The sequence below is a fragment of the Oncorhynchus nerka genome, linkage group LG9a (genome assembly GCF_034236695.1).
Source record: "Oncorhynchus nerka isolate Pitt River linkage group LG9a, Oner_Uvic_2.0, whole genome shotgun sequence".
Lineage (NCBI taxonomy): Eukaryota > Metazoa > Chordata > Actinopteri > Salmoniformes > Salmonidae > Oncorhynchus > Oncorhynchus nerka.
In genome coordinates, this window is record NC_088404.1 from 39,838,550 (window position 1) to 39,856,771 (window position 18,222).

Genomic DNA, 18,222 nt, shown 5'->3' on the forward strand with positions numbered 1-18,222 from the left:
CACACACTTCTCAATTTAGTGTGTGACTGAGTGCGTATGTGTGAGTGTACACGTTTTTGCATGTGTGTGTGTATGTAAGTGTGTGTGAGTTCGAGCCTGACTGGAACATTTTGCTCCCAGATCAGAACATTTTGCTCCCAGATCAGAACATTTTGCTCCCAGATCAGAACATTCTCATGAATTCTACAAAGTTCTGCAGTGTTATTTTAAAGGGTCTCTGCTCAACTCTGATCTTAACTTAATAAATCGGGGAAAGGAAGGCCTCTACATCTAGAACAGTAGAGAGGGTGATGAGAGACTACCAGTGAGGTATGCTGCAGCGACAACAGTAGATAAATCGGGGAAAGGAAGGCCTCTACATCTAGAACAGTAGAGAGGGTGATGAGAGACTACCAGTGAGGTATGCTGCAGCGACAACAGTAGATAAATCGGGGAAAGGAAGGCCTCTACATCTAGAACAGTAGAGAGGGTGATGAGAGACTACCAGTGAGGTATGCTGCAGCGACAACAGTAGATAAATCGGGAAAGGAAGGCCTCTACATCTAGAACAGTAGAGAGGTATGCTGCAGGGTGATGAGAGACTACCAGTGAGGTATGCTGCAGCGACAACAGTAGATAAATCGGGAAAGGAAGGCCTCTACATCTAGAACAGTAGAGAGGGTGATGAGAGACTACCAGTGAGGTATGCTGCAGCGACAACAGTAGATAAATCGGGAAAGGAAGGCCTCTACATCTAGAACAGTAGAGAGGGTGATGAGAGACTACCAGTGAGGTATGCTGCAGCGACAACAGTAGATAAATCGGGAAAGGAAGGCCTCTACATCTAGAACAGTAGAGAGGGTGATGAGAGACTACCAGTGAGGTATGCTGCAGCGACAACAGTAGATAAATCGGGGAAAGGAAGGCCTCTACATCTAGAACAGTAGAGAGACTACCAGGTGATGAGAGACTACCAGAACAGTGAGAGTATGCTGCTGCAGCGACAACAGTAGATAAATCGGGAAAGGAAGGCCTCTACATCTAGAACAGTAGAGAGGGTGATGAGAGACTACCAGTGAGGCTACCAGTATGCTGCAGCGACAACAGTAGATAAATCGGGAAAGGAAGGCCTCTACATCTAGAACAGTAGAGAGGGTGATGAGAGACTACCAGTGAGGTATGCTGCAGCGACAACAGTAGATAAATCGGGGAAAGGAAGGCCTCTACATCTAGAACAGTAGAGAGGGTGATGAGAGACTACCAGTGAGGTATGCTGCAGCGACAACAGTAGATAAATCGGGGAAAGGAAGGCCTCTACATCTAGAACAGTAGAGAGGGTGATGAGAGACTACCAGTGAGGTATGCTGCAGCGACAACAGTAGATAAATCGGGGAAAGGAAGGCCTCTACATCTAGAACAGTAGAGAGGGTGATGAGAGACTACCAGTGAGGTATGCTGCAGCGACAACAGTAGTAGTTTTCTCATTATTGGACTCTATGGCTGTGGACCATCCTCTGGAGCTCTGTAGCACACTCATGTTTCCCATCTCACTGAGAGCTCTGAGAGCAGGTTGCCCTCCAGAGGTGAGGGGTCACGGGATAAGTGGGGTCAGAGCCAGCAGCAGTGTGACTGAGGGAATTAATGAAGGGTAATAGAGTAGAGATGATGAATCTGCGGCGCTGTCAGTGAAGAGAGAGGTGTGGCAGACGACGAGTGCTCCCCAGATTTAGGAACAGAAACTATTTTCCTTCATCATAGATGTGTGTGTCCTCTATTGCTGAGCGATTAGTGCTTTTTGAGGTCGGTTTCGATTCGTTTTTAAATCACGGATTTCGGTTTCAATATTTATTTTACATTAAATGCGCTATGCGTTCTGTGGGTTGAATACTCTAAAAACACAAAATAAAACAATTCGTACAAGTTCCATGATGGTAGTGACTGTCCATTACTGATTATCACTTATTAACCATCATTTATTGACATTACTTTACTTTAATACAATATTTGATGAATGTATTATTTCATTCCAGGTCATCATCTCATCTCTATAGAACTGCTGCTTATATCTGTCTGACAAAATCACTATTTGGTAGTTCTTCAAAGGCATACTTTAATGACCGCTGAATACCAACTATCAATCATTTAGATCATGTATTTTCAGGTAGAGAACTCGCGAAGTTAAAGCTGCTCTTTATATCACCTCATGCTCATGCTCATGCATTCTTTTGTCTCTTCCGTAGCAGGTGTAAAAGAAAACACAGACCGGACAAGTAGATGCGAAATGGATTATGGTCATTGTAGTTAATTACCATGTTTATGCTTTAAATTACACTGTATATACAAAAGTAGGTGGACACCCATTCAAATAAGTGGATTTGGCTATCGGGAAGCAACATCAACGCAAGAACTGTTTGCGTTCTCTGGAGTGATGAATCACGCATCACCATTTGGCAGTCTGAAGGATGAATCTGGGTTTGGTGGATGCCAGGAGAACTACCTGCCCCAAAGCATAGTGCCAACTGTAACGTTTGGTGGAGGAGGAATAATAATCTGGGGCTGTTTATCATGGTTTGGGCTAGGCCCCTTAGTTCCAGTGAAGGGAAATCTTAACGCTACATCATACAATGACATTCTAGACAATTCTGTGCTTCCAACTTTATGGCAACAGTTTGGGAAAGGCCCTTTCCTGTTTCAGTATGACAATGTCCCCTGTGCACAAAGTGAGGGCAATACAGAAATGGTTTGTTGAGATCGGTGTGTAAGAACTTGACTGGCCTGCACAGAGCCCTGACCTCAACCCCATCGAACACCTTTTGGATGAATTGGAATGTAGACTGGGAGCCAGGCCTAATTGCCCAACATCAGTGCCGACCTCACTAATGCTCTTGTGGCTAAACGGGAACAAGTCCCAGCAACAATGCTCCAACATCTAATTGAAAACCAGAAGAGTGGAGGCTGAATTAGCAACAAAGGGAGGACTAACTCCATATTAATGCCTATGAGTTTGGTATGAGATATTTGACCAGCAGGTGTCCACATACTTTTGGTCATGTAGTGTATGTAGAATATTGGCCTGTTGGAAAAAACAACTCCCTATTAAATTCCACAGTTCAGGCTGGATCTGATTTATCTCCAGAAAAACTGTGCAATGTGCGCATTGAGCTCACAGAAAAAAACAGAAGGTAATGGAATTCAAATAATTGAACCCGATGTCGGTCAATTAAGTTGTTTAAAATTGTTTTTTTTTTTTACATTTTGATGAATCGCTCAGCACTAGTGTCAACGCCCAGAAGTGAAGGACCAGTCATGGTGTTATGTTTCAGCAGGGCTATCAGATGTGCCTCACCACCATAGGTTATTATGTCTGAGTGTTACACGTTGCTATGTTTGTAATGAGAGGGTGCTAAAAGATACTACCTTAAGTGGAGGAGCCTCATTCAGCTGCAGAGCAAAGAGCATCCTCACATACCAGTGAGACCTCTCCATAGAAACCTGCTGTACATGCACCATCTAGAATGTACGAGCTGTGTGTCGTATCTATGTTGAGGAGATTGACGTGGTCACCCGTAGAGAAGCATCTGTGTGTTTGTTGTGTGTACACACTGCCTGGTCAGGTGACCGGTGAGATGAAATGTCCATTGTATAGCTTTTAACCTCACCTTACATGGTTACACCACCTTATAACAACCCTTTCTTTAATCCTCATCTTCTTTCAGAATTGTGATTTATCATTGAAAATCTCCCTGACCTGAATCTGTCAGGTGTTAAAACTGGGTTGTGTTTGTGGGGGGTGTATCCATCCACTTGTGTTAGTATGTTTCTGTGAATGTCCTCTCATTGGCGTTGTTGTAAGGAAACCACTTGCACTACCTGTAACCTCTAGCACATCTTCAGGTTGCAGGTCTATGTGTAGCTGGCTGAGCCTGAGTAAGGTTAAGCTAAACCTGTGGTGGTGACAGGCTGAGCCTGCGTGTCTGTTCCACTGGATGTCATAAGGTGAATGCACCAATTTGTAAGTCGCTCTGGATAAGAGCGTCTGCTAAATGACTTAAATGTAAATGTAATGTAAATGTGACAGGCTGAGCCTGAAAGAGGTTAAGCTAGGGCTGTGGTGGTGACAGGCTGAGCCTGAGTGAGGTTAAGCTAGGGCTGTGGTGGTGACAGGCTGAGCCTGAATGAGGTTAAGCTAGGTCTGTGGTGGTGACAGGCTGAGCCTGAGTGAGGTTAAGCTAGGTCTGTGGTGGTGACAGGCTGAGCCTGAGTGAGGTTAAGCTAGGGCTGTGGTGGTGACAGGCTGAGCCTGAATGAGGTTAAGCTAGAGCTGTGGTGGTGACAGGCTGAGCCTGAGTGAGGTTAAGCTAGAGCTGTGGTGGTGACAGGCTGAGCCTGAGTGAGGTTAAGCTAGGTCTGTGGTGGTGACAGGCTGAGCCTGAGTGAGGTTAAGCTAGGGCTGTGGTGGTGACAGGCTGAGCCTGAATGAGGTTAAGCTAGGGCTGTGGTGGTGACAGGCTGAGCCTGAATGAGGTTAAGCTAGGGCTGTGGTGGTGACAGGCTGAGCCTGAGTGAGGTTAAGCTAGGGCTGTGGTGGTGACAGGCTGTAACTGCGACACTGGAAGGTGAACACATTGTGTCAGTGATGTGTGGGGAGCTGTGACAGGAGAGAGATGACAGTCTCTGTGTACACATTAGCAACCAGTGAGCACACTGTGACTGCCACACACATACATTTACATTTAAGTCATTTAGCAGACGCTCTTATCCAGAGCGACTTACAAATTGGTGCATTCACCTTAAGACATCCAGTGGAACAGCCACTTTACAATAGTGCATCTAAATCTTTTAAGGAGGGGGGTGAGAAGGATTACTTTATCCTATCCTAGGTATTCCTGAAAGAGGTGGGGTTTCAGGTGTCTCCGAAAGGTGGTGATTGACTCCGCTGTCCTGGCGTCGTGAGGGAGTTTGTTCCACCATTGGGGGGGCCAGAGCAGCGAACAGTTTTGACTGGGCTGCGCGGGAACTGTACTTCCTCAGTGGTAGGGAGGCGAGCAGGCCAGAGGTGGATGAACGCAGTGCCCTTGTTTGGGTGTAGGGCCTGATCAGAGCCTGGAGGTACTGAGGTGCCGTTCCCCTCACAGCTCCGTAGGCAAGCACCATGGTCTTGTAGCGGATGCGAGCTTCAACTGGAAGCCAGTGGAGAGAGCGGAGGAGCGGGGTGACGTGAGAGAACTTGGGAATGTTGAACACCAGACGGGCTGCGGCGTTCTGGATGAGTTGTAGGGGTTTAATGGCACAGGCAGGGAGCCCAGCCAACAGCGAGTTGCAGTAATCCAGACGGGAGATGACAAGTGCCTGGATTAGGACCTGCGCTGCTTCCTGTGTGAGGCAGGGTCGTACTCTGCGGATGTTGTAGAGCATGAACCTACAAGAACGGGCCACCGCCTTGATGTTAGTTGAGAACGACAGGGTGTTGTCCAGGATCACGCCAAGGTTCTTAGCGCTCTGGGAGGAGGACACAATGGAGTTGTCAACCGTGATGGCGAGATCATGGAACGGGCAGTCCTTCCCCGGGAGGAAGAGCAGCTCCGTCTTGCCGAGGTTCAGCTTGAGGTGGTGATCCGTCATCCACACTGATATGTCTGCCAGACATGCAGAGATGCGATTCGCCACCTGGTCATCAGAAGGGGGAAAGGAGAAGATTAATTGTGTGTCGTCTGCATAGCAATGATAGGAGAGACCATGTGAGGTTATGACAGAGCCAAGTGACTTGGTGTATAGCGAGAATAGACACATAGACACAGATACACACACACACAGCTCTCTAGCAGCCATTATAAGGTGTGGGTAGGTGCAAACCCACTGGGTGGAGCGGAAGGCGGTGTTGTTAAAAGTATGTCTCAGGTTGTGTTTCACAGGACCTGATGCATCACGCCTGCCTGTAGTGTGTGTGTGTGCGAAGTTCTTTCTTTCAGATGGTGCTTACATTTGTGTTGAGGAGGCATCATTTTTGTGAACTTGCATGGGATTTGTTCGTTTTTTATTGGTTAGAGGCAGCCAGTGTTTTATGGATAAGAAGCAAGACAAGCACTCACCATGTATATGTCTCAGTAGGTTACTCTCACCATGTAGATGTCTCAGTAGGTTACTCTCACCATGTAGATGTCTCAGTAGGTTACTCTCACCATGTAGATGTCTCAGTAGGTTACTCTCACCATGTAGATGTCTCAGTAGGTTACTCTCACCATGTAGATGTCTCAGTAGGTTACTCTCACCATGTAGATGTCTCAGTAGGTTACTCTCACCATGTAGATGTCTCAGTAGGTTACTCTCACCATGTAGATGTCTCAGTAGGTTACTCTCACCATGTAGATGTCTCAGTAGGTTACTCTCACCACGTAGATGTCTCAGTAGGTTACTCTCACCACGTAGATGTCTCAGTAGGTTACTCTCACCACGTAGATGTCTCAGTAGGTTACTCTCACCATGTAGATGTCTCAGTAGGTTACTCTCACCATGTAGATGTCTCAGTAGGTTACTCTCACCATGTAGATGTCTCAGTAGGTTACTCTCACCATGTAGATGTCTCAGTAGGTTACTCTCACCATGTAGATGTCTCAGTAGGTTACTCTCACCATGTAGATGTCTCAGTAGGTTACTCTCACCATGTAGATGTCTCAGTAGGTTACTCTCACCATGTAGATGTCTCAGTAGGTTACTCTCACCATGTAGATGTCTCAGTAGGTTACTCTCACCATGTAGATGTCTCAGTAGGTTACTCTCACCATGTAGATGTCTTAGTAGGTTACAGAAGACATGTTGCAGTGATGTTGACGTGTCAGTGGATATGTCAGTATGTGTGTCTGCATCAACCCACTAATGCACAATCCTGTAATCCCAAATGTTTACTTCCTGACAACACACACACACACACACACACACACACACACACACACACACACACACACACACACACACACACACACACACACACTACCTGAGACACCCAAACCCTGAGCCACATTTCCCCAGACCTCCCTTTTTCCTTTTGAGTTGGTATGTTTGACAGTTTCCCTGGCAACCACAGCAGCAGAGGAACATGTGTGCTGGGGGTATCCTCTGGGAGAAAAAGTTTAAACTGTTAGAGGTGCCCTGAGACCCCCCCCCCCCTCTGGTTCGGGCCTAGTCTGTGTTAGAGGGCCTGATGAAAGAGGAGAGGCCCCTGATGAAACAGCACACTGGGGCCCACTGCTCTGACGTTCCCTTCTCTTTTTAGCTGTGGTCCAGCCTGACCTCTGGTGCTCTATGTGTGTCTGCTTTTATGTCATTTCTCCAGACTAAATTGGCCTGAGATGTATTTCTGAATCACATAGTTGTCAGTCCTCTGGAGAGTTCTGGGCTAGTCTGCACTTTATCCCTGATTTGTTTAAACCATCTGGATTTTTACAGAAAGTCAGATTGAGAGAAACTGAGAGGGGAAATATTGAGTGGGACTCATGGGGAGGAGTACTGTATGAATAGCCTGTGTGAGAGCGAGCTAGGGCTGGTGAGTGTGTGTAAGTGTGGAGCGAGGCCCCCGTTGAGAGGCCCAGCAGGGGAGAGGAGATATTAACCAAAGTGCTGTTTCGTTATTCACTTACGACACATCACAGCCAGACAGAGCAGCGCAGAGTAATGAGCTACTGCTGCAGGTACAGTGTGGCTAGACCTGTTAGGGGACAGAAGGGGCTGTGTATGTCACAGAGTGCCAGAAGGGACCTGTGGCGGTGTCCCAGGGGTGTGCCTGGCCAGGTAGGTCAAGGTTTGTGTGTGTAACCAGGTGGCAGTAGCCAGAGGGTGGTTGGCCAGCTGACCTGGGAACAGGTGGCAGCAGTATAAAAGAGCTCCTCCACAGCAGGTGTTCCCTATTGTTCACCCTAACCTAGAGCTGTCACTCACTCACTGACTCACTTACTCACCCAGGGCAGGGCATGAGATACCAGCACCCCGGCAACACATTCCTGACTAGACCATGCTTTGAAGATGGGAGGGATGGCGAGAGAGATGGAAAGAGAGAGGAAGGGAGGGATTTAATCTTCTGAGGAAAGTTCAAATGGGTATGTCAGAATACACACACACACACACACACAAAATACGGTTTAGTCCATTTTGGCATCACTTCAGTCACCTGAGTCTCTCACCAGAGAGAGAGTCTGTACTGTAGGCCAGTTGGAGGACAGAGTGGGGCTCGGGCCTCTGGTACGGCTGTTGTTGGCTCATTTAGTTTGATATTATGGGCTTGTTTTAAAAATGAGTCTTTCAAAGGTATCTATTCAAACTGTCAAGGCTGCAGTGGAATAAAGCTTTAGCAAATACAATTAAACCTACTCTACTGTCCCTATTCTGGTATCCAAAATACACTCATAATCATGCATAGCCTATCACTGACTGTCCACTGGCTAGAAGTTTGCGCTTGTAATGAAAGGATTGGGATTGGATGGTATTGGACCATTGTGATGCATAACTCCTCTTTTCTCCTCCCTGTCCTACCTGGCCACTGCTCCAGGAGCATTCCTACACATTTTTTCCCTGATATCGGGGTCATTCAAGCATCTCCCTGCCCCGTTGCCCAGACAGACCTCTCAGCACAGCTAAGACAGACAGGGGACAGACAGGGGAAGTTTTAGGTCCACAACGAAGAGGATTTGACCATGGTGTTCTGGTCTGTAGTATAACAGAGCATAGTAGTCGTTATTCCTAACTAACCATCAGCACCCACTCCATTCTATTCTAGTGGTCCATTTGTTTGTTATGGGTGAATACTGGGGTCAGTCCCACTCTGAGAAGGGGACGCATTTCTTCTGGAGCACAATGGAATGCGGTTGGCATCCTGCCAGAGAGACGACCATGTCACAGTCCTGTCTGTCTTCAGGGGGTGGAGGAGGCTCTTAGCCCCACCTCTCCTCACCTCGCTTCGCCTTTTCTGCTCCTCTCCTTCCTTGTGCCAAAGTTGCAGAGCTGCGTGTGTGTGTCATCATTCCCATTTTGTTGTGTGTATTTATTGTGTGTGTACTGTGTACAGTAAGTGTGTGTGTCTTCATGCTCAGTGTGTTATCAGTCTCCCTATTTGAGACATCTATAGAGAGAGGCTCTGGTCATGGGAGACCTCAATCTTCAAATAAAATGGATTGTGATTCTCCCCTGTAGCCTGGGCAGTACGTTTAACATTCTCCCCTGCAGCCTGGGCAGTACGTTTAACATTCTCCCCTGCAGCCTGGGCAGTACGTTTAACATTCTCCCCTGCAGCCTGGGCAGTATGTTTAACTTTCTCCCCTGCAGCCTGGGCAGTACGTTTAACATTCTCCCCTGCAGCCTGGGCAGTACGTTTAACATTCTCCCCTGCAGCCTGGGCCGTACGTTTAACATTCTCCCCTGTAGCCTGGGCAGTACGTTTAACATTCTCCCCTGTAGCCTGGGCAGTACGTTTAACATTCTCCCCTGCAGCCTGGGCAGTACGTTTAACATTCTCCCCTGCAGCCTGGGCAGTACGTTTAACATTCTCCCCTGCAGCCTGGGCCGTACGTTTGTCATTCTCCCCTGTAGCCTGGGCAGTACGTTTAACATTCTCCCCTGTAGCCTGGGCAGTACGTTTAACATTCTCCCCTGCAGCCTGGGCAGTACGTTTAACATTCTCCCCTGCAGCCTGGGCAGTACGTTTAACATTCTCCCCAGACAGACACAAAGACACAGAGAGAGGAGTGCTGCAGCCTGGCACACTGCCCAGACCTTCCCCAGCCCACCACACAGGGACGGGGACTGGCTGGATAGAGTATCAGTTGAGCCCTGATGGTCTATTGATCCCCTGTCACAGCAGTTTGGAGCCTGGATTACAGTGGCGTTGTGTGAGCATGTACTGTATGTGTCTATAGCTGCACTGTTTATCGTGCCTGTTCTCTAAGGAACTGCTTTGTGTCACTTTCTAGTTTCTCCTTCATCCCTCTCACTCCATCCCTCATTGGTCCTTTATTCAGGGGAGAACGACTGCCCCCTCTCATTGAAGCCACAGAGGTTTAAGGCCGACCACGGTACTTCAGTTATTGTTAGCAGAAAACGGGATCCATCCCCCATTATAGTGAATGGAAAAATGGCAATCTTTGTGTCAGTAAAATGTTTCAAAGACAGTCATGGTACCAATAATTGCTTCAAAATACACCAGATATATGTCCTTGAATCAGTTTATTTTAAAATCGGACACATAAGAAGTTGCTCCTTGAAACATTCACCATAGTACCCTCAAAGCTCATCACTTAGCTAAGGATCCTGGGACCAAACACCTCCCTCTGCAACTGGATCCTGGACTTCCTGATGGGCGCCCCCAGGTGGTGAGGGTAGATAGCAACACATATGCCACGCTGATCCTCAACACTGGAGCCCCTCAGGGGTGCGTGCTCAGTCCCCTTCTGTACTCCCTGTTCACCCACGACTGCATGGCCAGGCACGACTCCAACACCATCATTAAGTTTGCAGACGACACAAAAGTAGGCCTGATCACCGACAACGACGAGACAGCCTATAGGGAGGAGGTCAGAGACCTGGCTGGGTGGTGCCAGAATAACAACCTATCCCTCAATGTAACCAAGACTAAGGAGATGATTGTGGACTACAGGAAAAGGAGGACCGAGCACGCCCCCATTCTCATCGACGGGGATGTAGTGGAGCAGGTTGGGAGCTTCAAGTTCCTTGGTGTCCACATCACCAACAAACTAGAATGGTCCAAACACTCCAAGACAGTCGTGAAGAGGACACGACAAAGCCTATTCCCCCTCAGGAATTAAAAAGGTTTGGCATGGGTCCTCAGATCCTCAAAAGGTTCTACAGCTGCAATGTCGAGAGCATCCTGACCGGTTGCATCACTGCCTGGTACGGCAACAGCTCGGCCTCCGACCGCAAGGCTCTACAGAGGGTTGTCTGTACAGCCCAGTACATCACTGGGGCAAAGCTGCCTGCCATCCAGGACCTCTATACCAGGAGGTGTCAGAGGAAGGCCCTAAAAATGGTCAAATTTCTCTCTACTACCACATGGCAAGCGGTCCCGGAGTGCCAAGTCTAGGACAAAAAGACCCCCGCCACCCGCCAACCGTCTTTTACACTACTGCTACTCTCTGTTTATCATATATGCATAGTCACTTTAACCATATCTACATGTACATACTACCTCAATCACCCCGACTAATCGGTGTCTGTATATAGCCTCGCTACTGTTATAGCCTCGCTACTGTATATATGCAGTTGAAGTCGGAAGTTTACATACATTTAGGTTGGATTCATTAAAACTCGTTTTCAACCACGCCACAAATGTCTTGTTAACAAACTATAGTTTTGGCAAGTTGGTTAGGACATCTACTTCGTACATGACACAAATAATTTTTCCAGCAATTGTTTACAGGCAGATTATTTAATTTATAATTCACTGTATCACAATTCCAGTGGGTCAGAAGTTTACATGCACTAAGTTGACTGTGCCTTTAAACAGCTTGGAAAATTCCAGAAAATGATGGCATGGCTTTAGAAGCTTCTGTTAGGCTAATTGACATCATTTGAGTCAATTGTAGGTGTACCTGTGGATGTATTTCAAGGTCTATCTTCGAACTCAATGCCTCTTTGCTTGAAATCATGGGAAAATCAATAGAAATCAGCCAAGACCTCAGACAAAAAAATTGTAGACCTCCACAAGTCTTGTTCATCCTTGGGAGCAATTTCCAAACGCCTGAAGGTACCACGTTCATCTGTACAAACAATAGTACGCAAGTATAATTACCATGGGACCACACAATCACAGAACAACAGCAAAGGACCTTGTGAAGATGCTGGAGGAAACGGGTACAAAAGTATCTATATCCACAGTAAAACAAATCCAATATCGACATAACCTGAAAGGCCGCTCAGCAAGGAAGAAGCCACTGCTTCAAAACTGTCATAAAAAAGCCAGACTACGGTTTGCAACTGCACATGGGGACAAAGATCATACTTTTTGGAGAAATGTCCTCTGGTCTGATGAAACAAAAATAGAACTGTTTGGCCATAATGTCCATCTTTATGTTTGGAGGAAAAAGGGCGAGGCTTGCAAGCCAAAGAACACCATCCCAACCGTGAAGCATAGGAGTGGCAACGTCATGTTGTGTGGGTGCATTGCTGCAGGAGGGACTGGTGCACTTCACAAAATGGATGGCATCATGAGGCTGGAAAATTATGTGGCTATATTGAAGCAACATCTCAAGACATCAGTCAGGAAGATAAAGCTTGGTCTCAAATGGGTCTTCCAAATGGACAATGACCCCAAGCATACTTCCAAAGTTGTGGCAAAATGGCTTAAGGACAACAAAGTCAAGGTATTGGAGTGGCCATCACAAAGCCCTGATCTCAATCATATAGAACATTTGTGGGCAGAACTGAAAAAGTGTGTGCGAGCAATGAGGCCTACGAACCTGACTCAGTTACAGCAGCTCTGTCAGGAGGAATGGGCCAAAATTCATCCAACTTATTGTGGGACGCTTGTGGAAGGCTACCCGACACATTTGACCCAAGTTAACAATGCTACCACATACTAATTGAGTGTATGTAAACTTCTGACCCACTGGGAATGTGATGAAAGAAATAAAAGCTGAAGTAAATGATTCTCTCTACTATTATTCTGACATTTCACATTCTTAAAATAAAGTGGTGATTCTAACTGACCTAAGACGGGGCATTTTTCCTAGGATTAAATGTCAGGAATTGTGTTTAAATGTATTTGCCTAAGGTGTATGTAAACTTCCGACTTCAACTTTAGCTTTGCTATTTCTTTACTTACCTATTGTTCACCTAATATATTTATTTTTTAAATGTTTATTTTTAGAAATGGCACTGTTGGTTAGTAAGCATTTCACTGTAAGGTGTTCACCTGTTGTATTTGGCACACGTGACAAATAAACTTTGATTTAATGCAGCCTGTAGTACCCCAGTTAGCCTTCAACTTGAGTTACTCAATGAGAGGGGACTTCCTGAAGAAGCTCAAACTGCTCATGTTATGTCTCCAAATGTCCTATGTTTATTTTTTTAATTGTAATAAATAGAAATAAAGCATGTTATGTCTCCTTGAGATGCAAAAAGTATAAGTAAACTGCACCCAAAAATAATGCCACTCCGACATTGCTTGATCTAATATTTATATATTTTATAATTCCACTGTTGGAGCTAGAAACACAAGCATTTTGCTACACCAGCAATAACATTTGCTAAACATGTCTGTCATCAATCAAATTTGATTTTGATTTGATATCTTTTGGTATTTCTTTCATTAGTCCGTCGTTGATATAGTACCAATATGTATTGCATGTCAGCAATCAAGTTTTCAAAATACAGTAGCAGTCAAAAGTTTTGACACACCTACTCATTCAAGGGTTTTTCTTTTCTTTTTACTATTTTGTACATTGTAGAATAATAGTGAAGACTTCAAAACTATGAAATAACACATATGGAATCATGTAGTAATCAAAAAGGTGTTAAACAAATCAAAATAAATATGTTTGATTCTTCAAAGTTGCCACCCTTTGCCTTGATGACAGCTTTGCACACTCTTGGCATTCGCTCAACCAGCTTCACCTGGAATGCTTTTCCAACAGTCTTGAAGGAGTTCCCACATATGCTGAGCAATTGTTGGCTGCTTTTCCTTCACTCTGAGTTCCAACTCATCGCTGCAGAATGCTGTGGTAGTCTTGCTGGTTAAGTGTTCCTTAGAATTCTAAATACATCCCAAACCATCACACCACCTCCAAGCTTCACGGTGGGAACCACACATGCAGAGATCATCCGTTCATCTACTCTGCGTCTCACAAAGACACGGCGGTTGGAACCAAAAATCTCAAATTTGGACTCATCAGACCAAAGGACAGATTTCCACCGGTCGAATGTCCATTGCTCTTGTTTCTTGGCCCACGCAAGTCTCTTCTTCTTATTGGTGTCCTTTAGTAGGGGTTTCTTTGCAGGTTAATCGACCATGAAGGCCTGATTCACACAGTTTCCTCTGAACAGCTGATGCTGAGATGTTAAGCATTTATTTGGGCTGCAATTTCTGAGGCTGGTAACTCTAATGAATTTATCTTCTGCAGCAGAGGTAACTCTGGGTCTTCCTTTCCTGTGGCAGTCCTCATCAGAGCCAGTTTCATCATAGCGCTTGATGGTTTTTGCGACTTCCCTTGAAGACATTTAGAAAGTTCTTGAAATGTGCCGTATTGACTGACCTTTATATCTTAAAGTAATTATGGACTTTATTTTCTCTTTGCTTGTTTGAGCTGTTCTTGCCATAATATGGACTTGGTCTTTTACCAAATAAGGTTATCTTCTGTATACCACCCCTACCTTGTCACAACTCAACTGATTGGCTCAAATGCATTAAGCAGGAAAGAAATTCCACAAATGAACTTTAAACAAGGCGCACCTGTTAATTGAAATGCATTCTAGGTGACTACCTCATGAAGCTGGTTGAGAGAATGCCAAGAGTGTGCAAACCTGTCAAGGCAACGGGTGGCTACTTTGAAGAATCTAAAATATACTTTGATACTTTCAAAATACAGAAATACCGCTGGTTTGATGCAAAATGCATCATACATGAAAAACATTTTGGGACCATATCAACAATGGACTAATGAAACCAATACATAAAGGGTGGAATTTTGTTTTTTTGGGGTGGAATTTTCCTTTAACCGTCTTCATTTCACTTCAATGTGCTATTGAGTCTTCAGATAGGGTTGAATGGTGTCATGTGATCGATGGCTTTGTCCATTAATGTGCAGCCATTGCTTGTAATAGAGAAGTTGTGCCACAATATGAGACTCACAAACCTTTACACAGTCACGCACATGTTGAAATATTAACACTGGAGTTGTGTAACTGTTCTCTATAGATCTGTGCGCTGTAGCCTGTGTTGGGGGAGGCTGAGGCTCACTTTGCTGCATTAAGGCTTGCTGCTTGCACATGACTGAGCAGCAGCAGCCCAGTGTTTTGCAGAGGCTGATGATGCAGTACAGTGATTGGGACATTTGCAGCACTTGTCTTGCGAGCTTCTCCAGGATTAGATCAGGGAAAAGAAAAACAATATTAGATATGACCTTAATTCATTTTTCATTTATCACTACTCCATGTAGTTCTGTTCACCATACACTGTGTTATAAGTGGATATTATTGTTTTTGTAGGTGCAGAACGATGGTGTGTGTGTGTGTGTGTGTGTGTGTGTGTGTGTGTGTGTGTGCATGTGCTAAGCTATTTGGATGTTTAGTCTGGCCCATGTCAGGCTGTCGTGGGAACAGTGCTCAGTGGGCACAGCTGGCAGAAAGCTGTGTGTAAGCATGGGCTTATGTGACATGTTCAGTCAGTGTGGTGTGTGTGTGTACATTACTAAGGGAGTGTGTTATTGAGGGGGAGTTTGGTTGTGTGTTGGTAGGATAAGACGTGTCTGTGTGTGAGAGCATTCTGCCATTCTGCAGGAAATTGATCTTTTCCTGAAGTGCATCACAGAAAGACCCACAAACAAAACAATGCAGAAGAAAAGTTCCCCCTTGCATTTCTGTTGCCCGCCATCCTCTTCTCTCTGAGCGATGCAGACAGCCCCGGTACAGATGGCAAATGCATTCTGTCAGGCAGACTTTACCCTTGTTTCTCTTCAAAGCACCCTTATCCTCTCTGTGGAATGAGAACAATATCTGCCTTGTGTGGACCAGGGTTCTTTCTCCTATTCCCCTCTTTCTCTCTGTGTTAATTCACTTCAGTACTTTTAGTAGCAATATACTGTAGTAGCAGTGTATGACTGACAATGTGTTACTGATTCAGGCTTGTCGTTGGCCCTACCTCCAGCTGGATTGATTAGTATATGTTTGCCAGTGTGTGTTTGTCCTCTCCTTGCCGTTTCATTTTATAGCCAGCCTGTTACAGGCATTTTAGATTATGAGCTGCTTGTTGTAACACACTTCCAATGAGCTGGAACTCTATAAACAGGCTTGTTATCAACATGGTTAGAGTGGGATACATGGGTGTGTGTGGGTTTGCACGTGCGCGCGTGTGTGTGTGTGTGTGTGTGTAAGGGTGTATGCTGCCATGTCTTCTTTTGTTGACCTCTGTTTCAGTGTCACTTCCATTTCCTGGTTATCCACAAAAACCTTGATATAGGAGACGCCCTTGTTAAACACACCCCGTCTTTACTGTCTGCTGACACACACAGATGCAAACAAAGAGAGGAAAGCATTAGTGTAAACACATTTAGAGTCTGTTCTTCTAGAAGGGACCTGCAATATGACTCAACTGAGCATGAAAGTGCTCGTCCTTGGACCCTGACACCGTCCAGTACCTCCAAGGTCTGATGGTGCCAGTGTGAGGCGTGCCAGTGTGATGTCTTCAGCTATTTCTCAGCACACATTGTTTAGCATTTCATTGATGCAGCCAAGAGAAACCTCAGTGTCAGGATGACTTTCTTCTGTATCAAAATGGACTGACATCTTTGTTCACACAGCTGCACAAAAAAACGAGGTGATGCTCTGAAATAAACTGCTAGAAGAATCATTTCAATTCGGGAGCCTGTTTTGTTTGGTTTTATAATCTGAAATCTGTATATTTCCTCTGTCCTGTCTCTTCTTTTCTCTCTTCTCTCATTCACTCTCTTCCCCCATTATTCAATTTTCTTCATTGTGAGCATTAGAGCTTGTGACTATTTCATTTAGAGCCCGATACCGATTCAGATTTTTTGGGGGACAAAACTTTACGATATATCTGCCGATATACTGTTTTACGCCGGGTTAATTCAAGTGAAATTATTCCACACTGAATTCTTATAAATTGCCATCCAAAACAGCAATTGTCCAACAAATATGTTTGAAATGTAAAAAAAAAATTACAATGTGAAATGAATCACATCAAGCGTTCAGATAAGCATGAGATTCCCATTTTTCATCCTATTTATTAGTGGAATTATAGGCTGATACCGATATAGAGGTAAAAGGCCAATATCGGCTGACAATATCAGTCGGGCTCCAATTTCATTTATTGCTCTCCCTTGAAAATGTCATAATTTCGCTCTGCTGTTTTCTGAAGATGAGGCTTGCAAAAATATCCAACTTCATCAGCCCTGCGTCACAATGAAGCACCTCCCCTCCTCTGTGTTCTCTTTTATTGTGTAACGTTTATATGTGTCCCCCTCAGTGTGAAGAGGCCTGTAGGGATGGGTAGCATCCTGAACCGCCTCGGGGGGAAGAAACAGAAGATGAGCACGTTAGAGAAGTCTAAGATGGACTGGAATGCCTTCAAAGACGAGGAAGGCATCGGGGACGAGCTGGCCATCCACAACCGCGGCAAAGAGGGGTGAGTCTCTCTCTAATAGTACCAGCAATGCCTTACAATGTACTGCAACACCATTCCACCAGTTCAACAGGCTGGTAAACTGATAGTTCAGTTAAAAAGTATTTTGCCTCTACCCACCAGCCTTATGCTGATGGACTGGTCCTATATAATATCTACTGTCCAGTACTACTGTCCAGTACTAATCCTGAGGTACAGAACACATCTGTGTCACATACCAGTGGCCTTTATCTGTTGTGATGGATCAGCTAGTCTGAAACACCCTAACACAGGCGGGAGGCATGAAATGAACAGACCTGAGACAGTGGTTGTGGTTCCTTTTCTTTTGTATTGTTGCTAAACAGCTTTTCTTTTCGCCAGACAAAAAATTCCAGTACAAGGTAGCGTCCAACAGCGTAAAAATAATACACATAAACTAACCAGTTGACCAAAAGGCCATGGCCAAAAATGGAACACAAAACAACAAACGGCTCCCCTTGTCTTTAGACTATCATCTACACATCATATTTACAGGGCGAACGCTTCCCTCTATCAATAGCCTGCCTTGTTTAACATAGAGCCGAGGTGCATCAGATGAAGAAGCTTTCTCTGAGGTAGGAAAGTCCAACGTCCTCACAGGTCCCGGTGTCTGCTCCCAATCCACCTCGAGCTCATCACCTGGCACACCTATATAGAGGGAGACACCTAGCCAATCAGTGGGCCCAGGTATGTACTAATTGGCTTTACACTGAGTACCGATCCCCTGAGGAGGGTGCTGTCGAGTCGTCTTCTTCCGGCTGGTCACTAAATCCTCACACTATCTACAGTAGTCATCAGCAGGTTGGACTGTGGATAGTCATGAAGAGAATCCCCTATATTATTTGTGTAAGAGAAATAGCTCCGTTTTG

General features: G+C 45.3%; 1 protein-coding gene across 2 annotated transcripts in view; it reads left to right on the forward strand.

The window, feature by feature from the left end:
- LOC115134290 (craniofacial development protein 1-like) overlaps nt 1-18,222 on the forward strand; it is a 49,499-nt gene that overhangs the window by 10,993 nt on the left and 20,284 nt on the right. For both annotated transcript variants that reach the window (XM_029668107.1, XM_029668106.2), the window contains exon 6: nt 17,180-17,338. In XM_029668107.1, the coding sequence (XP_029523967.1) occupies nt 17,180-17,338 (159 nt within the window). The remainder of the gene's footprint in view (nt 1-17,179; nt 17,339-18,222) is intronic.